Source organism: Drosophila mojavensis, unplaced genomic scaffold, assembly GCF_018153725.1.
Source record: "Drosophila mojavensis isolate 15081-1352.22 unplaced genomic scaffold, ASM1815372v1 contig_74, whole genome shotgun sequence".
NCBI lineage: Eukaryota > Metazoa > Arthropoda > Insecta > Diptera > Drosophilidae > Drosophila > Drosophila mojavensis.
Window position 1 is genome coordinate 7,540,337 of NW_025318899.1, and position 27,088 is coordinate 7,567,424.

Below are 27,088 nucleotides of genomic sequence, written 5' to 3' on the forward strand. Positions count from 1 at the left end.
GCGAATACTCTACAAAACCAGCTCAATGAATTCCCTTTATATGCCAAGCATATCTACTGCTATCTATCTCACACACACACACACACAAATTCTGTCCCTTTTCAATAGAATTTCATATGCAGCACATGAATTTTGATGTATATACAATATAATATTTTAAATAATTTGCAGAAGAAAAAAATTCGCATTCAATATTCTTTAAACAAATATAAACAACAAAATTGTTTTCTTTTTTTATGTTATTATTTTTCTTTTATTTCGATTCGATTAACTGGGGGACAAACGAATGGGCAACTGCTTTAGCTGCAAAAGGTAAAAAGCAATTATTTGTATATTCGCTTGGCAACCGAATGATTTTTGTTTTTATAAATTATTTTTATATTTCTCTTTTTTTCTCTCTCTCTCTCTTTCACTTTTTATGTGCATCATTTGATGGTGAGTCATGAAAAAAACGGGAAAATGTTGAATAAACTCGCGGCTCACTTAATTGAATACAAAATGCGGCTCGAACTGGAAGATAATTGACAAATTTGCGCATTGAACAAATACAAATTGCACTGTGTATCTCAATCAAATTATCTGAAAAAATGAAAGTACATATTAAATAAATTAAAAATGACAATATTAATAAAAGTGGACAACAAAATGATGGCGAGGCAGGAGAAGGAAACTGTAAAGAGGGTAAGAGGCCTGTGGAACTAAAAATAGAGAAAGAAAATGAAGGAGAGAGATGAAAAGATATATAGGGAATCAGGCAGAATGAGAATGGGAGAGAAAGAGAGTAGTAGAATCTAGCATGAGCATGAAAAGTATGAGTGACAGCGAATAACAGAGAAGAGATGAGAAGAAGGAGAGACAGAGAGGGAGATAGAGAGTGAGTGGGAAAGAGAAACGTATTATGAAGGAGAATGATAATGAGAATGACAATCATAACAATGAGAATGAGAATGAAATGGCAGAGTTATGGAGAATGAATAAAGTAGATCTACTCACAGAACTAGGAAGAAAATTTGAAGTACCCAATTCTTTCAACACATATACCTTATAGAGACTACTACTATCTTCTACCTAAATGAAATATCTCTCATTTGGCTATTCAGCTAAGAGCATAAAAAGCCTCGCTCCCATACCGGAAAAGCCTTAATAAGTGCTATATAAATAGCGCGCATGATTGCAACAACATATGTAGACAATATATGGAAACAATGTTATCAATTAAAAGCCATTTCGAAAACAAAAACGTAAAAAAGTTTCTGCAAAAATATCAACAAAACAAGAAACTTTTCAAAAACTCGTATAAATTTCGTATTACAGAGGCGATTAATAATATTTACAAGGTATTATGAATGTGTTAAGCAATATGTAACACACTATATAAAATATATGGACTTCAATATATGTATATTTATATTATATATATTCTTGATCTGTTGACTTGCCCTGCAATTGAAAAGCTTTCGGCAGTTGCCCCTAGTTAATATAGTTAATATAGATAGGTGCGCAAGTGTATAGAGTCTTCGGCTGGCAGGTGATAGTGGTTCGTCCTTGTTGACTTTGCTCTCTATCCACGAAATGGTCCATCAGCGAATCAATGGACTGTTGGGCAGCGCGCATTGGCCTGCATCCGTAGAGATTGAATAAAATTTCACGCCGAAAATCACATTGCCCGACAACAAAAACAGTTCCGTACCGGAGAAGGATAAAAAACAATGCAAAACCGAAAAAAGAATGGCAAACAATGCGCATTAGGCGAGCATGCACAACCTGAAAATACCCTTTACAATTTTCAACTCTGTGCATTTGTTATAATCTCTGTATTTGCTTTGTTCATGCCATTCATTCCCTTTTATCACATCTCTTGGAGGGTATTTGAACGGAAAAAGTTGATATTGCTTTTTTTGGGTTGAATGTTGATTTTTCGCTTTTGCTGCTGTTGCTGTTGCTGTTGCAACAATTCGTGTTGCTGCTATTGCCATTGTCTCTTTTTTATTGTTGCACGCATTTGAACATTCATGCCACTGATTGCTGCCGCGCATAAAAAGTTCAGCGTGCAAACAAACACAGAGCGAATAACATATGGAAGGCGGCAGCCAGCGAATACCCTGTAAACTGAGCTGCAACTCAGCAAGTATTCAAGGTTCTTTAAAGGGCATTGTATTTGACAGCTTAATTGACTTTTTATGATAGCTCATGGGATGAGCTGATAGAAAGCTCGACTAAAGGATACCCTGGAAAACTGAATGCCTAAGACCATAGCTGGATGATAGGAATCTGTTATGTAAGTTAAATATAATCATAATTCCTCATTCAAGCTGATTATATTCAAATGAGAAATGAGAAATTTAGTCTTATCTTTCATCACATTGAGTCTATAAGCTTATCGGATGTAAATACCCTACAAAACTGAACAGCTAGAATATGAGTTATATGAAACTTAATAAATATAGCGCTATATGCTACTCTATGATCTTTAATATTATGAGTCATAGACCTAGACCTCGCATACACCCTACACACCTGGCCTGATTGCAGGGCATCGTTATGGCCATCATGGCCACCACAACTGTCGCTGGAGTCGACAGCAGCGGCAGCTGGGACTTCGATTATTTGCCTGTGTGAGACCGAGAGGAAAACCACAGCAACAACATTTAATGGTCACGTTGCGGACACTCGGCCCCGGATCTGCTCACCAATGATTGTTGCCCGTAAAGCCCGCCGTAACCGCGCACAGCCATATTTATATATATCATTCTTTTAATCATGTCGAGTATGTGTTTATATTTGCGAGCTTACTTAACTTAAACTCAAAATGGACAACACGCAGCCAAAATTTCGGCCACATCGTAGCATTCGCCGCGGTCATTGCACAACTGCCGCTGGGCCGAACGCGCTGCAGCTGCAGCTCGGGGCCAGCTCTGATAGACGTCCTGCACGCTCAGGCCATAGCCGTCCATTAGCCAGTTTTGGAATTGTAGCGGAAAATCTTCGTAGACCGACATAAACTGCAATCAGAAGGAAAAACATAAGAAAAGCAAATCATGATTCATTAAGAGCGAAACATTATGTCACAAAAACTTAATTTCCTGCACAACGCGGCGTATGAGCAATGCCCCGTTTCTGCAGTGCAACAACAGAAAATGAAATTAATAAAGGAGCTGAGTGCAAAGCGCAGCTAAATAGCAGAAAGAAGGAATAAAAATGAAAAGAATGTTCAAGATTTCTTCATCTTCTTATATTATTTTTTTTTTTTTTTTGTTGCTAATTAAAAGGGAAGCAAGCGTCGACAGCTAGTTAATTGAAAGCTGTTGCTAGCAGTGTCAACGCGTTTAAGCCATGTTTTAAGTACTCTCTGTCTCACACACACACGCACAAGATATAAGTTAGTAGCCAGAGCAGTGGGTAGCTTGAAGAGTTGCGCGATTGAATAGTTGAAAGATTTTAAGCAGAGGTAGGTCTAGGTAGATCAAACGATATATAATATATTTATTTTATATACTTTTAATTTATTCAAATTAAATTTTAATTAGATATTTTTGAGTATCCACAGCTATTATTTTAAGTAAATTAAACATCTGAATTTACAAATTCAAGATATGTGAATAATCATTGAAAATCTCCTTCAGCGTTAACCTGAAATCTAAATTAATATATTGAAAACTTAATTAGGTTTTCTCTAAAGATTTTGTTTATTCTTTTTTTACTCTTTATTAATATTCTTTATTATTCATATTTATTAACTGTACAGATGTATAATATAGGAAAATACTAATCATAATTCTATAGATTATCTAATTAGTCATAGTCTTCAGCTTCATATCTTCAGCTAATATCATATAAATAAATTATATGAGAAACAGCAATAATATATATAATATAATATATATAATATATATAGACTATATCAAATAGTGCAACAGTATCCGTTCTACTTTCCGTAATTAACACGCTTAAAAATTTTACGAACTTCTCCGGCTCCGTCTGCTGTTGCTGCTGCTGCTGTGGCTGCTGCTATGGCTGTTGCTGTTGCATCAAGGTGTGTGGCTAGCTGAGAGCGTATGCTGCACTCACAGCTAGGTAAACGCAGCACTGTTTGCAGTAAGCCAGCAAAGCTGCGTTGCGATGCGGGTCGACAAACTGCAGTCGATAAATTGTGCCAGTGCACGTTTCAAGCGATCTTGGTGAATGCGTTACCCGAAATTTCCGAGACAGAGAGGGAGAGGGAGAGAGAGAGAGAGATAGAGACCCAGGGGCATAAATCTACGGGGCAGTCGAGCAAACACTTGGACATTTTGTTAAGCATCACTGACGAGCTAATTAAAATTTGCCAATTAGACAGCCAAACACTTGAGACACACACAGAGCACAGCAGCTGAACTACTAGAGACAGGAGCAGCAGCAGCAGCAGACCTTGTAGCAGGAGGCGGCAGCAGCAGCTGGACTCGGGATCCCGGATCCGATTAGGCGCAGTCGAGTGCAGCTTTTGATTTTGTCAATTTGTTCAGTGTTGATGGAATTATGCGGCAAGCAAACAACACGAAAGTTAATTAAAAATACATAAAAAGTGAATAACAAAATAATTGCAGTGCAGCATGACTGACTGCCTGATGCGCGCTCAAGCTGAGGAGAAAAAATGTATTTGTTAATAGGACTATGGTCTACCTATATAATAGTTTCTCTAGCTAAAGAAAGAAGAACTGAGAGCCAATTGAACAAGGCATAAAACCAATATACTCTATCTCTCTCTCTCTCTACACTCCATGAGCGGGTATCAAAATGGTAAAAGAAATGCTTATCGCGCTAATGTCTGTCATAAAGCAAGTGACAGCTTGTGTGTGTGGGCGTGGCACGCCCATGTCCGTTTAATTATGGGCAAGAAACTGTCACGAGAGATTTTTAAGCGTCGTTTGCTGAGTGCATGAAAAATGACGACGTGAAAAATGTGATAATTATTGCAGCAATTTTTCCCAAGCAAAAGCTAAAGAAGGAGGAGGGAGCAGGAAGGAAAGGAGAAAGAAGCAGGAAGAGAAAGCAACAGCAGCTATCTAAGAACAACATAATTATTTATGGCAGGCAAGCGAAGGCAGCTGTATGTGTGTGTGTGGCGAGAGAGTGAGAGAGGGGGATAGGCAGAGAGAGAGAGAGATGGCTATAGGAAGTGGCCTGAGGGCTGAAGCCGGAAGGCGAGCAACAACCAAGCGGAAGACCCTTGAAAAATTGTCCTCTTCTATATGATGTCCTTTTTTTTACTCACTCTCCCTCTTTCTCTCTCCCTCTTCCACTGTGTGTCCCTCCTTTTTTTGTTATGTTAGATGCCACGCATAAATAAAGGCAAATTATTGAATGCCGAATCAGCAGCTGGAAGCAGGTGCCAGCCGAACAAAACACTTTTCAATTAAGCAACTTGTCAGTGGGCCAACACACAAACAGGGCTTAATACACTGGCCAGAGGGGCATGCACGACTGCCAGTTACCCTGTCTACCTGAAAAGAAATCCTTTCGCCTTCGAGTCAAGCGACTCAAAGAGCCTGCCAAATATTTCGCTGGGCATGCAAAAATGTGAGACAGCCGAAAAATGTGTGGCATGCTGCTTCCTGCTGCTGCTGCTGCTGCCGCTGCCGCTGCCTTTTTGGGGCAAGCATATTTACGTTGCATGTATTTGCTGCTAACGAGCTGAAGAATTATGACTCCATTAGATAGAAGCCGGCGAGGGTTGGGCTCCAAACAGGCTCAAGGACGCATAGTTAGCTTAAAGTTGCCGCCATTTCGTTTTCCTTTTTTTCGGTTTTCTTTTTTTTTTGTGTGTGTGAGGGTGAGAGGAAATGCCGCCATTTTGTGCAGATTACGCTTTGATGAACTCGCAGAGAGGGCGAGCAGCCCATGCAGCTGGCTGCCACACACATAACCATAACCTGAAGCTGAATCAGAGCCAGTCTCAGCTACAGCCACAGCTACAGCTACAGCTACAGAGCTCAGCTCTCTCAGTGCCGAGGCGTAATGACAACGTCAACAAGATGCTGGCAAGATTGAATTTACCGAACAAACACTTTTCATTTGCAGTTGAATTAAGCAAAGTAATCCCTGGTGTATACCCTTGTTCATCTTTTTTTTTCCATCGAGTCAAGGACTTGGACGTGCCTGCAAACTAGCAACTCGGCAATTTGGCAAGAGCACAACGCAAAGCCACATTAAAGACAGGCAGCAGCAGCAGCAGCATCAGCAGCAGGAGCAAATGCAGCTGGATTTCAAGCAGCTTGCGTAGACATTCGCAGCAGCCGTTTAATGAGCAGCCAGAGATGAGAGCGTGTCGTGTCTTAGTAAAAGTAAATATGAGTTGGAATTAGATTTTTCAGAAATTTAAAGAAAACCTCTGTCATGTGTTATAACAGATGAGTCTGTATAACAGACTACACGCGACAACAGTCCTAAGTAATATATAACAGAGACAAAGAAACGGATAAGTATACATGAAAAACGGATAAGTATATAAGAAACGGATAAGTATACATACATATATAGCAGCTGAGTCGATATAACATAGAATCTATTTAACAGAGATGTCGATATACATCCTTGACTAACAGATATAACAGTCCATATAACAGACCATATAGCAGCTGAACTAAATAAAATAATTTATATAACAGACATATCGACATTAAAATTAAACGAATATACATCTAATAAAAACAATTCTATAGAGGGATCGATATAGATCCAAATATTCCATCACCATGTCCTTCCAGTTCCCAACACACCCATCGTGTCACGACACACACTCCGCTCTAGTAGCGCCAAAAATGCGGAACGTCGAGTGTCAAATATGAAAATTAAAAGTAAATAGCCACGCAGAGCATAGAGCAAGAAGAGTGGGGGTGTGAGGCTTTTAAAGCACGCTGGCTTATCAATATGGAATATTTAATAGACTAAAGAAGCGTTCGAAATAAAAACTAACTAGCCAAGGCGAGGCCGCTGGGGCCAAACAAGCTATAAAAGCAGATGTTGTTATTGTTGTTGCTGCTATGTAAAAATATTTGCAGCTGAGGCAGCTGTCCCGAGGATATGAGCAACACAGTAGCAGGAGCCCGACTGGGAGCAGCTTCAACATTGGAAATGCAAAAAGCCAACCAAATCAAAGCAAAGTCCAACAACATTTCCGCTTCATCCAGTTAGGTTAGGTTAGGTTAGGCTAGGCTAGGCCAGGCCAAGCCAAAGGCCAGAGGGCACATTCACATCCATTTATGCTGCGCAATAATTAGAAAGTTTTCTTTGGAGAAATCGCTTTTTACAGTGGCAAGCTGTTGAGCTGATTGGACCTGGGCGATTGCAGCAGCAATAAGTAATCAATAACAGCGATTAACACTGCCGATACGAAGGACTTTACCCCACAGCAGCAGATGCCAGATACCAATTGATTTGCAATGCTTACAAGTATTTTAATTGCCAGTACTCGAGCTGAATTGCTTTAATGAAGAGGCAATACAATAAACACAAATGTATATGAATATCAATTTTAAAATTTATTTTTGTGAGAGTAAAATTCCTTTTTTTATTGCACTCTCAAAATCATTGCCTTCTCAAGGTCATTGCCCTCTCAAGCTCACTGCCCCACTCCGTCAAGGTCACCACCCCCTCAAGGTCATGACATCTCTACAAGGATATAACTTTTTTTTCTGTATATCCATTAATTAGTCAGGTTCCTTAAAGAACTCAATATGCCCACAAAGTTCTATTTAATCTATTTCAACATCTACCCGCCCTTATTGAAAAACCCTATATAAAGCGTTCAAAATAAAGTATTCCGTTTCAATATCTCAGCTGAAATATTTTTGAGAACAATTCAGTGCAGTGAGCTGATAAGTCCCGTTGGCTTTAGTAAATGGAATTTTGGTTAGTGAAGCGTGTCCAGCAAGTGGTCACGTGCCTCTGAACCCATTGCTCTGACAGACATCTGCGCCGGAAAAAGTTTTAAATGCCCCCTCTTAAAGCAGGAGGGTAAAAAGCGCGTGATTTATGTTTTTTTCTTTTTATTTTTTCTGCTTTGCAGGGTCAGAGACTTTATTCGGTGCTCGATATGGATTTAAGTGGCTCATACCTGAAATTCATTTGGCATTGCGTTCGGCCAGCTGTAGTCCACTTGATGCTCTACAAGTAACTCCTGCTCCAGCTCCTGTTCGTGCTCCACCTCCAGCGCCAGCCCGGGGTAGTTGCCAGAATTTATGGCCGTGGCTAATTGGTAGAGCAAAAAACTGCTGCGTGCTAAAAGACAAAAGGAAGAGAAGCAGATGATGAGTAAAAAAAAAACTTCGCTTTTAAGTGTCCAAAATAAGGAGAAGAAAGAAAGTCGAAAATCTAAGCAGAGTCTGTTAAGCAGCACTCGAGTCCACTTCATGGCGAAGCTCATTAAGATTTTTCTTTGACTTTGACTTAGCTGCTTATTGCCTGTCTGTCTGTCAGTCCCTCAATTGCACTCGCTATGAATTGTATTGGCCTGGGCAAGCTAGTTCGCTCTCAGGTGATTGGCAAATGCGCACATGAATCATTGATAAAGCGTATCAAATTGCAGTCATTAGACAAGTAACTGACTTTGATGGCCAAACAAAAGGCATTGCCATTACCATTGCCATTGCCATCGTCATTGCTATTGCCATTATACCCAACTATTGACGGCAGTCCGGCAATCAACGGAACACTCAAGTTATTCTCTCTGATGAGCTGAGCTCAAAAACAAAAACAAAAACCAAAAAAAAAAAACAAAATAAAAGGATAAGGGAAAACAAAAGCGAAACCAGGCAAGCAGGCAGCCAGGCTTTCGTCCTCCCTGCGAAAGGAAATCAAATTGCTTGATAATCAAAAGATATACGCCGAAGAAAAGGAGAAACGAAAATGAAAAAGGTAAATGAAAAAGCAATTGCGATGGCCAAAAGGACTTTCGTTGAGTACAAAATCTAAAGGGATAGTTGTACTTGCAAACCGGAAAACTAAGGGTAGACAAAGACTCTGCTGTGATTTTAGTTTTTATGTATGTATATAGATATGTCTTGTAGCTGTCTTTTGACTTCAAATTGGCTCTTATACTACGCTATTATAGCTCTTCTATGCAATTCTCATAATGAGCTTTAGCTAAGATGGAACCTTTCCTAATTGACAGACTTATGCTTGAGGCAAATTTTAACTAATTTCTTTACTGCATTAGTAAAAGAAACCAAGTAACGCCCTTCTATTCCATTCTCATAAATGCTAGTAGGATATCAGCTCCATCAAAAGACTTGAACGCCATATGAATGTAATTTTATATACATTAAAAGCAAGCCTTTCCTATAAGCTACGCAACTTACCGAACGCCTTTCACTGCAATTCTCATAGCAAAAAACCTCTGTAAGCTCTGTAAACCCTCACATAAATGAAACTTTATCTGGTTAAGAGCCTTCCTTTTACACATTTCATATCATGCATGAAACTTACTTGTAATCAACGCCCCCCTCTGCGATTCTCATCAACATCCGCATCAACATCAGCTGCAACTCAACAAGTATTATCAAGCGAAAGCAATTCAACTTATCCTATCAAATGAAACGAATCTTGTTTCCTTGCCTTTCCGTGCTTCAACTAGTTTTCCACTTGATTCCATTCGAGTTGAATTTTCCTGCATCCTTCTGCATTTTCCGCTGCATTTATTCATAATTGGACATTAACTGTTCGCCATGTGTCTCCACTCAGCCCGTTTTTTTGTTTGTCTCCTGCTCTTACTCTACTTCTTCGTTTTTTGTTTTTTGTCTCTTTTGCATTTTGAAAATCAGTTTATAACTTTCCGCACTCATTACGCATACGACTCGTTGACGTTAATCATACGCCATGTTCAACGCACAAAAAAACTTTTGCACTTTCTCTCTTTCACTCGCTGTGTCTCTCTGCTTCTTTCCCATTTTTTCGCTTTCTGTTTACTGTTTCAGCTTCTCCATTTCTCCAATTCGCTGTTCCTTTTGTTTCCACGCAATAAATCACATTTAAAGTTGAGCAGCGCCAAATAAATGAGACAACTGACCCAAAATGTCAGACAACTGCGAAAGCGAAAACAGAAAGCCAAAAGCGAAAGTTGTTGAATTTCTTTTTAGCTGTTGTTGCTGTTGTCGAGTTGTTGCATAAAAAAATTTACATTTTTTGCTGCTTTTCGCTCACCCCACTAATGGCAACTGGCTGGCATTTAGCCGACATGCTGTGGCATAACTGTGTTAAGTGTTATCAGCGACGCTTAATGATGCCAAGAATAAGCTCGGACTTGCACTCTCGTGCAGCAGCAGCAGCAGCAACAGCAGCAGCAACAGCTGTAAGCAAACCAACAACAATTGCATGCGTGACAAATGACACCAGCGCGACATCAAAATGCTGCAACGGAAGCGGGCCAAACGCGCTGCAACGCACATGGCTGGCAACAACAGTCAACAGTCAACAGCAACAACAACAACAGCAACTACGACAACAGCAACAGCCAACAACAACAGTTAAGCGGATACAGCAATTGTCAAGTGGCACAGGAGACGAATGACTAAAAATAGTCGAGAACGAAGCAAAATGCAAGCAACAGCAACAACAACAGCAACAACAACAGCCGTAGCAGAAGCAACAGTGAGCACTGGCTAAGTGGGCAGAACGGAAGAGATAAAAAGATGGCAAGATGATAGCAGACCAAGCACATTGCTAACAAGTGTTGCAAACAAAGTTTCTCTTCAGCTGTTTCAAGTTGAATAGGAAAGAAATTTCTTATGAAATCGGTGCACAAATAGATTTAAATAAACGAGAAAGCAAAGGAGCTGCTCCTGCCATGTAAACGACTGTGCTAATACTCTGTTAGAGTTCAAATAGCAGGTGAGACCTTCTATTCTTTGTTAGACGCACTTGCACTGTGAGTTCCGTTAGAGACTTTTCAACTGTAATCTTTGCTTTTATATTTTTCAAGAAATTTGTAAAGTTCTTCGTTCCTTTGCCCCACGGACTGAGTTCGCCTTGTCCTCTTCAAACTATTTCTATGTGCATCTTTTTAACCAGAAAACTCTGTTATTGATACTTGAGCGGTGTAAAGTTCTTCCAACTAATGAATTTTTCATTGAAATCGCAATTTTTCGCTCACTTTATATCACTCTCTTTCTCTTTCTTTTTCTGTCTAACTTTGCCCTCTGTCTCCTTAAATATTTATATTTTTGATACTTGATATCTCTCTCTGAGACTCTCTCAGCCCTTCTCTTTCTCTCTCTATACTTCAATCTCAGCTTTTTCTCTATTTCTCTTTTTCCAATCTCAATCTCTCTCTCTTTCTCTCATTCTCTGCATTTTCTTTTCTCTATCCTTGCCTTAATCTCAAAGTTAGGTCAACCTCTCTCTCTCTCTCTCTCTCTCTTGCTCTCTCTCTCTCTCTCTCACTCTCACACTCTCTCTCGTTTTCCCTCTCTCTCTCTTTCACTTAAGTATTTCAATCAGTTCTCGGTTCTTGTCATTCAGTCATTCACTCTTAGGCTGTCTTCACTGTGCCGCATATCGCTCATCGCCGTCTCTCGCTCTCTCATGGAATTCGCGAATGATACTTGAGTTATTTTTGGGTTTTTGCTCGCTGATGCGACCCACAAAAACTAAAAAACTGGTCCAACTAAATGCAGCAAAACGAAAGACCAATTACGAATTCGTTGACTTTTGCCACACACACACACGCACACACACACACTCGCGCACTCACACACACTCGCGCACTCACACACACATTCGCAATTACTATTCGAGTGCCACGGCACAGTGCGTATGCGTGATAAACAAGCCCTAATTGCATGTGGGTAGCTGAAAAACAGAAAAAGGGAAGCCGAAAAAAAATGGTAAAACTTACCTGCTGCTGGCACCTGGGCCAGCACTCGCTCAGCTGGCGTCAGTTGCACAGTCTCGCTGCCCGCTAATGAGGCACTCGAAGGGCCTAAAGCGACGCTCGCTGCGGCAAGCAGCAGAACTCGGAGCGTACGTAAAGCATACGCCATGTTGTCCAGCTGCAAGAGCAATAGAAAAAGTTACCACAGCTGCTCAACTGCCCTCCCCTAACATAATAAATAAACTCTATTCACTGAGTGGCAGAGAGCGAACCATTCAATTGGGCCCGGCGCATTAACAACAATGCACTTAGCACAAAACCTGCCATTGTGCGCTACGCCTTGACCCCCTCAGCTAGAGCGAGACACCGAGGCTTCATTGTTATCCTGTCAGCCTCCATGACAGCTGCACTACGTGCTGAGAGTGGGCGTGAGAGTGGATTTACTCCAACTAATATTCTGCTATACGATTCACTTTGCGACAGATGTATATCCCGTTAAATGGTTAAAAGTAGTTGCCTTCATTTGAAATGGGAGACTCTTCAAGATCTGAATCAGTTGATAGCTAAAATTGTCTATCAAAGTTCATATTAAACTAAATATGAGAGACGAGAGAAGAGATGTGAATTAATAGCTGAGGCATCGATAACGATTGAAGCGGAAAAACCTATCGATGACTTTATCTTTATGACTTTATCATGTAATATAAATGAACCGATTTCGAGTCTTTAGCTTTTACCAATTAAAAAGTGTGAGAGGAAAAGAGAGAGAGAGAGAGAGAGAGAGAGAGAGAGGGAGAGAGAGGGAGTGCTAGAGACAGAGAGAGAGCTAGCTAGATATATTGTATATAAATGAGTCTATCTAATTAGGTATTTGCATATATTGCAGTCACATTTGGCCAATGATATATATCTATTCACTGCAAACTGCTAAATTGAAAGCAAATAGTACCATTCCATTCCATACAATTCTCTCCTTGCCCATCTCCATTTCACACACACACACACACACACACACAAGCTTTCTCAGCAGCATGCGAGATACTCAGCTGCTCTTGCATGGGGGCTTATTAACGCCTCGCTTGATCTGAACTATTTCGCACGCATCGCTCGGGGTGTGCCCCAGCTGCTGGAGCTGGGTAGGATTTATGAGGCGATGCCAGAGTTGAAGGGCCTTTCCACTGTTTTGGCAGCAATTAAGCGGCTTAGGAGCTGGCGCCCGGTTAAAAAGTTCAACTAGTATTTCGCATTTTGCGACTGTCAAATGTCGAAGGAGCTGTCTATTTGTCTGGCCCTAGGTGGCAAAGAGGGGGCGTGCCTCGACGAGCATTCTCCCCTGCTCCCACTTCCTATCTCACTTCTCTTCCCCTCTCTCCCGCCCTCACCAAGTTGTAGCTACTGCAAATTGCATTGTTCACTCGCTGGCTCCTTTGTAATTTAATGAATAAACGAGCAATTCACTACAAATTTTATAAGAAATAAAAGAAAAGGAATAAGAGCACGAGCTGTGTAGGTGTGTGGGCGTGGCTGATTGTACACATGGCAGCCACGTTTAATGTGCACAAACTAAAGTGCTTGCCTCATTCCGATTCGCCTCGCCTCGCCTCGCCTCGTCTGTCGTTGACAACAAATGCAGACAGGAAGCAGTGCCTGCCTGCCACGCCCACCCGCCCAACTCTCACACACGTCTGTCTACTTTTGCTGCTCCTGCTGCTCCTGCTGCTGCTGTTTGCTGTCTCTGCGGCCTGGCAAAACAAACAAGCAACAAGGAATTGTAGTTCCCCATGTTGTTGTTGTTGTTGTTGTTGTTGTTGCCTTTGTTGTTCTCCCACAGCAAAGACGATAACGAGCTGTGGAGCCAAAGAGGTGCAAGCAGATTTTTTCGGTTAGCCCCACAAACAGAAAAGCGCAATGATTTCGCTCTCACCCACTCACCCACCCGCCCACTTGTCCCACCCACTCACCCGCACGCCCTACGATTGCAAATGAGAGTTCTCGAAAGCAAATTCAATTCAATTTCACCTACAGCTCGAAAACTTCTTAATAGACCTATCCGAATACTCAGTTTAGAAACACATTCGAAAGCCGATTCAGACAAATGATTTGACTCTCAAATAGCTAAATCGTTATTTGGTTTCTGTTTACCCTTCGTCCATCGCAACTGCGGCAAATTTGTTGTTTATGCACTCTCAGCTCCATCAATAGAGAATTTTGGTGGGACTTTTGCGAGATTACGAAAATGATCAATAAATATCTAGATACATCAATATTTTTGCATTTTACTGTATATAAACTATTCTCTTCTTGCCGTCTTCTTTCTTCTCATTCTCTCTCCTTTTCACCTTGAATTAGTTGGCTTCTTCTCTTCTATTTAGCCAACTGGCAGCGTTTCCTTGTGTCTCTCTCTATCAGTCTTTCTCTTTCACTTTCTCTCGCTCTTTCGCGCTCTATGTGTATATCACTCTCTCTCTCTCTCTCTCTCTCTCTCTCTCTCTTCACTCTTGCTCGATTTAAATTTTCTGATCCTATCCACATTTTTACTTTATTTTCTGTATTTTGCTCTAGCTCTCTCTCTCTCTCCCTGTATGTCTCCATCTCTCAATTTATTTATCTCTCACTGTTTTCAATCTCTCTCTCCCACTTGCTATTACTCTCTCTCTCTCTTTCTCTCTCTCTCTCTTACAGGGTATCTATCTATCAACCTTTCTGGCTTTGTCGTTTCTTCTCTCTTTTTCTCTCTCTCTCTCCTCTCCCTTTTTTTGTCAAGTGTTTTGTTTACAGTTGTTTTCTTTTCTTTTTTTATTGTTGTTACTGCATGCAATCCAGCTATTAATGAACTGAGCGCTTAAGGACAGGTGTGTGTGTGCTCACGTGTGTGTGTGTGTAAGTGCACAATTCGTTTTCTCTCTTTGTTTTGCAACATAAAATTTAATTTTACACCTGGCTATCTCTTTATTAAGAGTTCATCACACACACACACACACACATCTGCACACACTAACACACCTGCACACTTACACACACAGGAACTCGATGCTCGTATGTACCGTTAAATGTGGCGTCAACTGCCGTTACTTTTAATTGTTAGTGCCCAAAAAGCTGAAGCGCGACTGAGCGGCAAACAAAACAGAAAAGCATAAAAAAATCATAACAAAATGAAGAGGAGGCAACGGAGAGAAAAATGATATTAGTGATAAAAAGTAATATACAGAATGAAATAAAGTGGAATCTATGACATGCTGAACTTTGATTGAAATTTAAGAAATCAATGCCAGAGGCAATGTAACCCCTGCCACACGCCCACCCGCCCCCAGTGCCACCACCTGCTGCTGCTGCCGATGATATCGACTGATAAGAAGCGACACCGATAACAGCGCGACCCTGGAGAGCAACAAACGAGATGTACAGCTGCGAGGGCTCACAGTCGATAAGGTAGTTGAAAATTAATATGCATTAAATGTCAAATGTTCCACTAATTTAATGGAACGACAACAGCGAAATTAACTAGCCATAGGCCCGACATAGATACGGGAATAGTTGATTAAGTTAGTAAATATTTTAGCTAAGTGGGAGTTAGAGAGTAGCTAATATATATACGTATATATAGAGAGAAGAGCGCATTTAGATAAGTTCAAAATAAATTGATTCTTATTGGAGATATTTACTCTAGTTTTATACTGATTCGGTAAGCATTTCCTTGCAATTCTCAACTGGTTACAGCTTAGCTTAGCTGAGGGTAGATTAAAAATGATCGTGAAATATATAAATAGAGGTCTAAACTGTGAAAATATCTGAAGAGTAAGAGAAAGGAAATTTGAAAATTAAAAACTAAAAACCAGATTAAAATTTAATTTTTATTAATATTAAGTAAATATTTAAATAATTAGTGAAACATAAAATTTAAGTGAATTTAATAAAGTACTTAAAGTTATAATTGAATTTTAAGGCAATGAGCACGTTTAAATAATGTTGGTACTCTTAATGCTGCCCTTTCACAGTTACGCTTTTCACGCTCGCCTTTTACTTCGATTTTCCGCCGCATTTTCTTGTGCCTGGCAATTTGTGCATTCCATTTAATTAATTCAAATGTCTAAATAATAATTTCTGCTATTTACTCGTGGCAATAGATAGGTCCATCACATTTTCGATTTGCCTTCACTCAACTGCCGTTGTTGTTGTTGTTGTCGTTGTTGTTGTCTGTTGCCTTGGCTGAACTTAAATGTTGAGCCTTAGGCACCAATTTGCCTGCAATTGGCATTCGAGGGAAAAGCGTAAAGGAGCGAGAGGCAGAGATTGGGAGAGAGAGTGAGATAGACAGCTAGAGATTTGTATCTTGGGAAACAATTTTAAATGGCGCACAAAAATGCCGGAAACCAGACACAAAATGTTAACGGAAAAGGAAACAGGCGTACGAGCAGTGGAAGCCACACACGCATAGGCACACACATATACACAGGCAGTGCAATTTGCATGCGTGTGTGCAAGCCTATAAAAACGTGAGCTAACCCAATTTATATAACAATTTAAATTTGACTACACGCCCATCCAGAGCTATGTAATAGTTATTTCATATTAATTTTAAATTAACCCAAGTTGAAATTTATTAAATTGCATTATTTTCTCACTAAATAGCAATTGTCTCGGAAAAATTCAACAGTTGAGCCACTGTTGAGCACTCCTGACCGTATTCTCAGAAGCGCCATCTAGCGGGAACCTTTGTGAGCAACACTCGCGCTGCCAGCTCCGTGGCAAACCAGTTCCGTTCCACGCGCTTGACCAATTTTAGTGTATTCTTAGTCACTGCTGCTAAACCAGAAATCTAATAAGAAAAAAAGTGAAAATAACAAAACAAATGCGATAAATTTTGTTAAAAAAAACAACGCAACGATAACGGTGCGCAATTGCATGGCGCGTTAACAACAAATTGCGTATGTGCGAGAGTAAAAGTGCAGCGAATATACATATGTACATGTAAAGACGACACCACACAAATAAAAATAAAATATAAAAGAAGAGCAAAAATTATAAGAAAAGACGACGAAGATGAACGAAGAAGAAGAAACGACAGCAGCAGCAGCAGTCGAATCGTGATGATAAGTTTGTGCGAGTGCGGTGCAACGAAAATAACATACATAATACGTGTGTGTACATAATACACACACACATGAAAGCGCCTCTGCGTATGTGTGTGTGTGCGCGCGCGTGTGTGTGTCAGCGTGTGTGTGTGTGCTTGGTTTTTGGTGAAAAAAAACACCACAACAACAAAAAGCCAAATCGGAGCACTAGCTGAATTTACATACATACAAACAATTACAACTACAACTACAAATATATATGTATACAAAAATATATAACAAGGAAATGCAATACAATAACGGTAACGTGCATAGTCCGCTTGTGTCCAACTAGAGCAGCTGCGTGCTGTAATTCCCTACTCAACAACAAAAAAAGCCAATTGGCATCACAACTGGACCAATTGAAATCAACTACTTAAAAGTGTCGTTGCAATAGAATAACGCGGTTAGCTAGTCCAGCTGCGTGCCGTAATCCGTGCAACAACCAATTGTAACTACAAACTGGACCAATTGGCACCAACCCCAACAACAACAACAACGTACAGTTATTTAAAGTGTCGCTGCCGCTGCCTCAGTCGACGTCTCGGTGTGAAAAGAGGTCAAAGGCGCAACAAAAGTTTTTCATTTCGTTGGTAACGCAAAAAGCAACAACAACAATATCGAAAGTGTGCCCAAGCAGCTGAGCGCAAAATACAAAAAAAAAAAACGTAGTTGTGCGTTAAAACAATAAAAGCGCGCGTATGCGTGTGTGTATATGTGTACCTGTGTGTGTGAGTGAGCAAACAACAACAAAAATCACAAATAGAAGAAGGAGAAGAGGAAGAAGAAGCAACAGCAGCACAAAAATCTTGCGCGCGCGGCCATTAACAAAAATTCCCAACTGGAATAGCAGCAGCAGCAGCAGCCGCAGCCGCAGCAGCGCTCAAAACTCAAATTAGAAATCAATTTTCAAACAGAACGCAAAATAAAATCTGGTTTTATCAGTCGACGCGCACAACAAAAATACAAAAACGGCTGACAAGTTTTTTTTAGCGTAAAGAAGAAGACGCAATAGAATGAAATAAAATAACTTTGAGCTTAGAGCAAACAAAACAGCAGCTGGAAACGTAGAAAAAAGCGCCAAAAAAATACATATATAATATTTACACACCTACGTATATACATACATATACATATATAAAGCCATAACAGAGCCATCATAGCTTAATACATACTTATTTTAATTAAGAAACAACAACAATAACAATAACCCAACGAAAAAATTATTAAATTTGCCAATCGGCCACCAATTGGAGTTGCCAGTTAGTTGGCACACTGAGAGACAGAGAGTGTGAGAGAATCCGGCGCTCTAGAGAGAGAGAGAGAAAGAGAGTAACTGCTGCGGCTACACACATATAACATCGCTCAGCGGCGGCGTGTGAGCGTGAGCGAGAGCAACTGATTTTGTTGTCAAAGCGCGCGCTTGACAAGTAAGTAGAAAAATAATCAAGCAAGCCCTCTTGACTGTCTGTCTCCCCTTCCCCCTCCCCCTTTTTGCAGCGTTCGTTTTGTTTTGCAGCCGGCCGCCAATTTTGCGTCTTTTTAGTGTATTCGTTTTTTTTTCGGACATGCGGGCCTCCTCTCTCACTCACAGCTCTCACCCTCACCCCCCGCCTTTGCCCACCCCCGTCTCTCGCTCGTACCAACAAACAGTGCAAAATTATTCAAAAATTCCATGGCGCGCGCGCCGATAAAGCAGCTGATAAGAGCAGAACAGAACAAGCCAAGGGCCATGGGGGGAGGGAAAAGGGGGGACAGGCGGATAGGTAGCCCCAGCTGCCCACACACACAGCGACGCAGCCCTGAGCCTAAGTAAATTTTTATCGTTTCGGTTATTAAATCATTATTAAATGTCATTATCGATTCGTGGGAATGATTCCGCTCCGCTCTGCTCCGTCTTTGTTGTTGTTGCTGTTGTTGTTGTAATTGTCTGTCATCTATTTATGGTCTGCTGCTGTCCCCCTCAGACAGCCGCACATCAGCTGCAACAGCTGGTCATCAGAGGGGCAGAGGGAGAGGGAGAGGCTTAGCTCAACTGCTTATGGAATTTCTTTGCGTCTGAGCTGAATCGCCAATCAGCTTTTAACCAATAGCTTTAAGCCGAATTCGGCTCTCGACCAACACTTCCGAGTTGTTAGTCATGCGGTCCGCTTGACATTTAGCTGGAATTGCCGCCCGATCGCTAGCTGGGAAATTGATTTTCAGGCAGGTTTTTTTTTTTTTTTTTTTTGTGGGGAGGGGTTTTCAGAATGAAAGAAAAACCAATATTATTTATGCCATCCAAGCGTAAGGAAACTTGTAAACTCTATTGGCTCATAAATTATTAATGGGTAATTTTTGGTTTTTTGTTTCTGTTTCAACGAGTGAGAAAACCTATTGGAAAATAGAAACAGCTGAAACTTGAAAAGAGGAAATTAGGTTGAAAAACAACTGGCATTCAATTTGGTTGGCTGGAAATGTCAAGTTCACATAATATATAACTACTTCACTACCTTAACTAACTAGAACTATGAGACATTGACTATATCTAAAGTACTTCTTGTTGAAATTTGGCCTGAATGATAGATAAAATCAGAATGAATGCTAGTATTATTATATTCTGTTGGTCAAGCTTTTAGTATATACAGTATTATTTTACTTTTGGCTTTTAAAATTTAGTGTTTTTGATTGTATTGTTTCATCATTTCAGTATACCATTTTCAGGTCTAGTACTTTAATGTTCCAATATTAAGGCCTTTCATTTACCTTTAAAGAGCCCAAACTTAAGTCCAAAAAAATAAGTATACGTACACGTGTACTTAATACTTATTTGACACGCATAAACATGTGAATCCGACTATCAGTACTTATAGAGAAAGATAGAGAGAGAGAGAGATAGAGAGAGAGCGAGTGATGAAGAGAACTAGATAGAGTGATAATAGGCGAGATAGACCACTTTAAAGGTGCAAGTCAAAACCTTTGAGCCTTATAGCCTTCGAGTTATTTATAGGCCACCCACAATTGCGCCTCTTAACTGATTTATCAGCAATATATACATAGTATATATAACACCGCTATATATTATACTTTAGTCACGAGCACGATTCAAGATCTATGTCCAATCCGCAGATAACAATTCATCCGACAACGCATGACTTCATGGCTCGATTGCTCTATCATTTATTCACATGTTTTTCTTCATGTTTTTCTTCATTTTTTTTTTTTTTTTTTTTTTGACAAAGATAAAGCCAGGTGCGCATGTGAGTGTGCGTGTGTGCGTGTGTGTTTGCCTATTTTGTCTTTGGCGATCTGTGGCTATAAACTTGTCAACTCTTTTTCCTCCACACCAGCTCATCAAATTGCCAAGAAGCTGCACAACTGGTTTGATTTGCCCCACCCGTTATGCGAACCCACTGATTGCCCTTCACGTGTTGCGTGCAGAGGTACTCGCTGAAGACCTTTGCCCTTCCCCCTTTGCGTATTAATGCAAATTTATTTCGTTTACTACGCAAGCGACTTACATATTTTGCATTTGCATAATGCAGCTGCAGGTTGGGTCCCCTCCGGCCATACCTATACACATATGTACATATACACTTACATACATACATATATGTATGTGTTGTATATAGTATAGCTGAGACAGTTCCAAAGAACTATAAATCCATTGTTTACTTTTGCGACGAATGCTACATTTCCCGCCCTTTTTACATATCACTTTGGGTTATGCAATAAATCGCTGAGAAATGCTGAAATACTGAAGACCGTGCGAGCGAGACAGTGCGTGTGAGAGTGAGAGAGACAGAGAGAGAGAGAGAGAGAGAGAGTGAGACTGAAAAATAGAGGGAGGGAGAGATAGACAGATAGAGGCGAGTACGAGGTTGCCGCTACGGCTATGTCTGATTTGTTGGGCCAACTATCTGCCTTATCAGCTGACACATTGATAAAGCGAAGAGCAGACCAAAACATAGGCGATACCCTAAGTATGTGCAGGGCATAAGCGACTACAACAAGCAGTTTGGATAGGCAAGAAAAATGAAGACAGTGACTTGTATAGAGTGTATCTTTATCTAGATATACTATGGATGTACTATACGATATATATATGCACATCTTAATCATCGTCAGGCTATAGCTTACTCATGTGTGTGTGTAAATATACCTTTAATTATATATATAATTATATATATTATTTCACACACAATTAGCGGTCAATTATTCAATTCATTACTCCCCGAAATGATATTTATAATATATTATATATAATATATTATAATTACTCATATACAAGTTTAATTTTGATGCAATGTAAATCAATGAATACAATTTTGTTCCTTTATATTATATTTTAAATAAATTTTTATAAGCATTACTTAAGGTCGGAAACTTGAGGTCCCATAATTTATTAGGTTTTTTTTTTTTTTGTCTTCGATACTGAAAAAAATAGTAGTTCCAATTCTGAATTGACTTTGAGCACTCTGTAATGAAATGTATTTGTTCAGCTATTTTAATTAGTTTATCCTTGTCTATAAAAAATCTGCCAATCTCTTAAATATTATCTAATCATATCACTCATAATATATTTATATTCCTCAATTTGGAATAGTTTGCCAATAGTAAATATACATAGCCTGTATACATATATGTATATCCTTAATTACCAGAATTCCTCACTTTCCCACAGTTAGATAGAGTATTCAAAGTGCGCCTTAGCCTTGACCAAGCACGCTCCGGGTACCCTTCTCTTCAAGGCACTCGACTCCATTTGGCAGCGAGAAACTTGAATCGATGCGCTCGAGATAATAAAGCGTAGCAGAGCAAAGCAAACTGAACGTATCTCGCCAGACCCTAAATACCTTTCCCCCAACTATGCAGCTTATTTATACGAATTTACACTATATACTCGAAACTAACTTCAATTCGCAGAAAGTAAACGCAGGCGCAGGCCAAGGACAACAGAGGGAAGGGACAGCAACAGCAGAGAGAAGCCATGGCAAATCCGCGTAAGTTCAGCGAGAAGATTGCGCTGCAGAAGCAGAAGGAGGCGGAGGGCACGGCGGAGTTTGAGCGGATCATGAAGGAGGTGCATGCCACCAAAATGGATGAGACGCAGGCGAATCAAAAGCTATTGGAATGCTGTCTAGGCGGGCCGGAGAGCGGAGCCGCCAGCAATGCGTCGCCAGGTGCGAATGCGGGCAATGGCACGGGCAGCGGCAATGGCAGCGGTGCCAGCGGTGGGGCCTCGCCAGATGGCATAGCCGGCGCGGGAGGAGGCGGTGGTGGAGGTGGAGGTGGCGGTGGCGGTAGCTCACCCACTGCGTATCGTGAGTCGCGTGGCCGGAGCATGGGCGTTGGTCCACTGCGACGACAATCGGAGCGGAAGCAGGATCGTTCGCCCTATGGCAGCAGCTCGACGGCTTTGATCAATGCCATGGGCTTGCCCAATGTCAGCGTTGCCAGCAGCAACCACAGCAACGCCAGCAGCGTCAGTGGCACCGGCAACGGCAGCAACAATAATAACAACAACAACAACAATGGCACACAGCAGATCCTCTTCCTGAGTCCGCCCATGGACTCCAACTGGCGTCGCTCCAACTCCGACTCGGCGCTGCATCAGAGCCTCAACATGGCCATGGCAGCAGAGGGTGGCTTCGGCAACGACATGAACACGCTGCACGCCAACTATGCCCAGCAGCAGCAGCAGCAGCAACAACAACAGCAGCAGCAGCAACATTCGCCCCATAGCCAACGATCTCATTCGCCGCACCAAATCGGACGCAGCTTTAGTCCGCAGGCGCAGAGGAGAAAGACGCCGCTGTTGCAGCCGCACCAGCTGCAGCTGCAACAGCTGCAGCAGCACCAGCACAATATGCAGCAACAGTTGCACTTGCATCAGCAGCAACAGCCGCAAGCACAACAGCAACAGCTGCAATTGCAGCAGCAGCAGCGACAGCAGCTGCAGCAACAGCAACAGCAGCAGCAGCAGCAACAACAACAGCAGCAGCAACACCAGCAGCAACAGCAACAGTTGCATCTGCCATATAACGCCAAAATCGCCAACTCTTTGTTCAGGCCGCTGCAGGAGCAGGCCAACTATGCCAACACCGGCTCCCTGCCAAATCTCACAGCACTGCAGCACTACGCAACGCCACAACAACAGCAACAGCAGCAGCAGCAGCAACAACAGCAACAGCAACAGTTGCATCAAACACTTTCGCCAGTCATGTCGCCGCACAATCAACGACGCGATCGAGATCAGTCGCCCAGTCCGTTCAGTCCGGCTGGGCCGCCATCGCCGTACCATCAGCAACAGCATTCGCCAACGTCAGCCGCCGTCGCCCAGCCGCCAAACAACAGCAGCAGCAACAGCTGCTCGCCGCATCTGTCGTTCAGTCGCCTGGGCGACAATAATGCCAGCGCCACTGTTGCTGGCAACCTAACTGATTATCGACAGCCAGCGAATCCGTCTAGTCCACGCTCCTCGCCAGGTCTGCTGAGCAGTGTCTCGGGCAGCGAGCTGCACACCAGCGCTCCGGCCAGCCCCATACGTGTGCAGCACCAGCAGCAGCAGCCACAGCAGCTGCAGCAGTTGGCGGCTGGGTTTGATGGGGCCTACAATAGTCTGAATCCCTCGTTTCACAATCACTTTGAGAACTTCTCGCTGGGCGACAGCAACTCCTCGCCGGAGCAGCAGAGTTTCGCCAACAACTTTGTTGCGCTCGACTTTGATGACTTCACGGCGAATGCGGCGGCGGCGGGGACGAGCTCGGCGAATGGCTTCAATCAGCCGGAGCAGACGCAAAACAAGCTGATCGACTTCAATGAGCTGAGCGGCAGTCCCGAGGCCGGCGCCAACAACAACAATCTGAGGCGCATCAACAACCAGCAACAACAGCAGCGGCAGCAGCAGCAGCAACTCCTCAACAACAATAGCAATGGCTCGGCCACGCACAATGGTGGGCCGAGCCTAAATGGACCCGGCGTGGACAGCCAGCACCACAACAACAACAGCAATGGTGTTGGGGGCGTGGTTGAGCCGCTGGTCGCCTCGCCAGTGCCATCGCCCGGGCTGGTGGGCTGCCCCAGCTCACCGCTGCCCATACCCATGTCCACGCAGGCGCCATCGCCGCATCAGCAATTGTCGCTGTCGCTGCATCAGTCGCCGCACCACTCACCAATGCACTCGCCGCACCACTCGAACTCGCCGCTGTCGAGCAGCTCGCCGGTGGGCAATGCCTGCAACTCCAACATGATTATGAATCATCAGCAACAGCTGCAGCATCACCAACAGCAGCAGCAGCAACACCAGCAACAACAGCAGCACCACCACCACCAGCAACAGCAAAGCCATACGCCCACCACAGCCAATATACCCTCGATAATATTCAGCGATTACTCCTCGAATACGGAATTCAATAGGATTTTCGATACGTTAGATCTGGACTTGGGACAGATAGATGTGGCCGGCCTGCAGATATTGTCCGATCAGAATCCCATCATGATTGCCGATCCCAGCATCGAGGATAGCTTTCGTCGCGACCTCAACTGATACTATGAGGAGGCTGTTGCGGCCATCGAGAGCGGCGTATTGCTCGAGGATACATATGATGCATTGTTAGCCTCCAGCAGCTCCGTCGATGTGCAGCAGACAACAGCAGCAGCAGTCGGAGCAATCGGAGCAGCAGCAGACACAGCATCAGCAGAAGCAGCTAGTGAAAAGGATAAAAAGGATTTGGAGGTGATTGAGCTGCTTGTGCCGAGTGTTATAGATGAACTTGTTGACTCCAGCGATTTGGATGAGGAAGTGCGCAAGTTTTTCTTCTAAGTCAAATCAAGCCAAGTTAACACACACACACACTGGCACATAAACACATACATCACACACACACACACATACACCTAAGCTAATTGTAAGCGTTTGTCCATGCTAGTCTTTTGTACACACTCCTCGTCCTGCCCGTCCCCGCCTTTTGTTATGCTTCCCCAACAACAACAAAAAACCCTGTCATTCGTCTGTGCTTTGTGTAACTAGCTAGTAACAAAGGTAAATCCTAGACATTAAGTGTACGACAAAAAGTCCCCTTTTAAATACCAGACCTCTACAAAAACCCCAAATTAACCCAAGCAAAAGAAAACCCGCCCTTATTTTATCTTATATATATATATAAATATATACATATATATGTTTTACAGCGAGTCTCAGATTTTACTTAACTACGCACATAAGTCACGAAAATACCTACTACAACTACTTACTATATATATGTACATATATATATATATATATAGATATATAAATCTACTTTTCTGTATATAACAAACACATGTATATGTATTTATTTATATGATGCAAGGAATATGAAAGAAAACGGATTAAAAACCAAAAAGTGTCTTAGACCTACGACCAAATTATTGTTCTTTACAAAGAAAGAGATGAAGCTGAAGACGAAGAAGAAGAAGAAGCAACACACAAAACAAGAAATTCCTGTAAAATAAAAGCTACAATTTACCAACTATTTATAACTGATATCCAGCTATTATATATATATATATACATGTATATATATACATATATATTTATATGGATATATCGAAATTTACCCTTACGTGCCGTCGAAGCAATTACTAGTATTTAAGCGTGCGAGTTATCGTTTATGCGGTTATCGTTAATCGATAACAATAAAAAATTTAAAAAATAAACACAAAACAAAACATTTCTAGCCTCTTCTTTTTGTTCGAATATACCGAAAAACAGATATAAAAATCAACTAATTTTCAGTATCACAAATCTAAATAAATATACATACAAATTTTATATATATGTATATGCGCTCCATACAGACGATGAAACTTAACGAAAACACAAAGAATAAACTGTAAATCAAAAAGGAAAAACAAAAACGAACAACTCAAAATTTTTTACAAAAACTTAAAGGTATATAAAAAAAACATATATGCATAAATAGTTAGGAAATTGTCATACAAAAATAAATAAAATAAAATCCAAGGCAAAAATCCTTTTATTATATTGTAATTCACACACCCAACTACGTACCAAAATTTTTTAATATTTAATTTTCAATTAAAAAAAAAAAAAAAAACAGTAAATTGATGCAAAAAATGTTTTGAGATAAAAGCGAGAAACAGGCTTTAAAAATACATAAAAGTGCAAAAAATTATTAATTGAGTACCAGAACATATATATATATATATAGATATATATATATATATGTATATATAATATTAATATTATAGATTTTTGCATAAAATATAAATTTTCCTTTTTTCTAATGTCAAATGTAAATTTCTAGTTCTAAACTTAAATAAGTAAAGTTTAAATACTTTAAAAAAACATACGACAAAAAAAATTTGAAAAATATTAAAAATATTGTAAAAACGCATAAAAATTAAAAAAAAAAAAATTTTAATTATATTTTTCTGTTTTCTAAATGCGCTAAAATAAAAAATAAATAAAATGTGTATGTAGTTAATACATAAAATACTATTAAATTAAATATTTAAGTAATTGTTTATTTCTAAAAGTAAACAACAAAAAACAGGCATAAGAGTATATTCAATGTAATAACACAGTTATTTGTTTCAAATAAATCTTACATTTAATTTTAATTACAATTCCTGTTATTATTATTATTTACACTGTACTACGTGCTACTGAAACGAATTGCTATAAATTCAACAAATTATTAAATATGCAAATAATTGCACGTTTAATTTACACTCATATATATATTTTTATACCTAGGTACTTGACCATATCAATTGAATTGCAAAAACATATGAAAATAATTGATATTCGGTATGCCGATTATTTAATACCCTCATAGAGACACTTTAATATGAGAGCTCTACGATAGGAGATTTTATTTTAAATTATAGCCAAATATCACATTTCCATAGATTCTTACATAGTACAAAAATCAAGTTTTATTAAAATATCTTTAAAATCAAAAAAGTCTTTTCTACAAATGTTCTACTTGCATTGAATTTTATCTATGACAGCTATATGATATAGTGATCCAATTTTGATAAGATTATGATTACACTTGTATATAGAAAAGCCTGTGAAAACCGAAAAATTTGCCATTTAGTTTAGAAAATCTAGAAACATAAATCATCTGCTTTTTATTGATCT

The 27,088-nt window shown here is 40.7% G+C and overlaps 2 protein-coding genes and 1 long non-coding RNA gene across 6 annotated transcripts; 2 read left to right on the forward strand and 1 right to left on the reverse strand.

Annotated features, from left to right (window-relative positions):
- Window positions 1–2,736: 2,736 nt before the first annotated feature.
- Window positions 2,737–14,967, reverse strand: LOC6581715. Of its 3 annotated transcripts, none has more exons than XM_032730828.2 (4): window positions 14,890–14,967; window positions 11,870–12,023; window positions 8,093–8,256; window positions 2,737–3,002 (listed from the first exon to the last, which is right to left on the reverse strand). In XM_032730828.2, the coding sequence occupies exons 2-4, from the start codon at window positions 12,012–12,014 to the stop codon at window positions 2,805–2,807; spliced, it is 507 nt and encodes a 168-aa protein (XP_032586719.1). In that variant the 5' UTR covers window positions 12,015–12,023; window positions 14,890–14,967; the 3' UTR covers window positions 2,737–2,804. The 3 variants fall into 3 exon arrangements, with proteins under 3 accessions (XP_032586719.1, XP_002007437.1, XP_043865496.1); XM_002007401.3 differs by having other exon boundaries at window positions 14,861–14,949; XM_044009561.1 differs by having other exon boundaries at window positions 14,849–14,923.
- On the forward strand, window positions 14,959–16,710 carry LOC116804292. Of its 2 annotated transcripts, XR_004364253.2 has the most exons (3): window positions 14,959–15,042; window positions 15,105–15,274; window positions 16,475–16,710. It is a non-coding gene; the product is annotated as an uncharacterized LOC116804292 (long non-coding RNA). The 2 variants fall into 2 exon arrangements; XR_006357495.1 differs by having other exon boundaries at window positions 15,005–15,274.
- Window positions 16,711–17,684: 974 nt separating this feature from the next.
- Window positions 17,685–25,717, forward strand: LOC6581716 (homeobox protein 5). Its single transcript, XM_002007402.4, is given in 3 exon segments — window positions 17,685–18,386; window positions 21,862–22,846; window positions 22,919–25,717. Coding segments are annotated over 2 exon segments (2,763 nt in total). The 5' UTR covers window positions 17,685–18,386; window positions 21,862–21,925; the 3' UTR covers window positions 24,761–25,717.
- The last annotated feature ends 1,371 nt before the right edge of the window (window positions 25,718–27,088 follow it).

Bases quoted from the DNA above. Each gene is read 5' to 3' on its own strand.
- LOC6581715 (XM_032730828.2), bottom strand. From the start codon at position 12,014: ATGGCGTATGCTTTACGTACGCTCCGAGTTCTGCTGCTTGCCGCAGCG. The intron at 8,257-11,869 runs GTAAGTTTTACC...TTTGTCTTTTAG, and splicing joins GGCCCAGGTGCCAGCAGCAG to CACGCAGCAGTTTTTTGCTC. The intron at 3,003-8,092 runs GTATGAGCCACT...TTCTGATTGCAG, and splicing joins CAATGCCAAATGAATTTCAG to TTTATGTCGGTCTACGAAGA.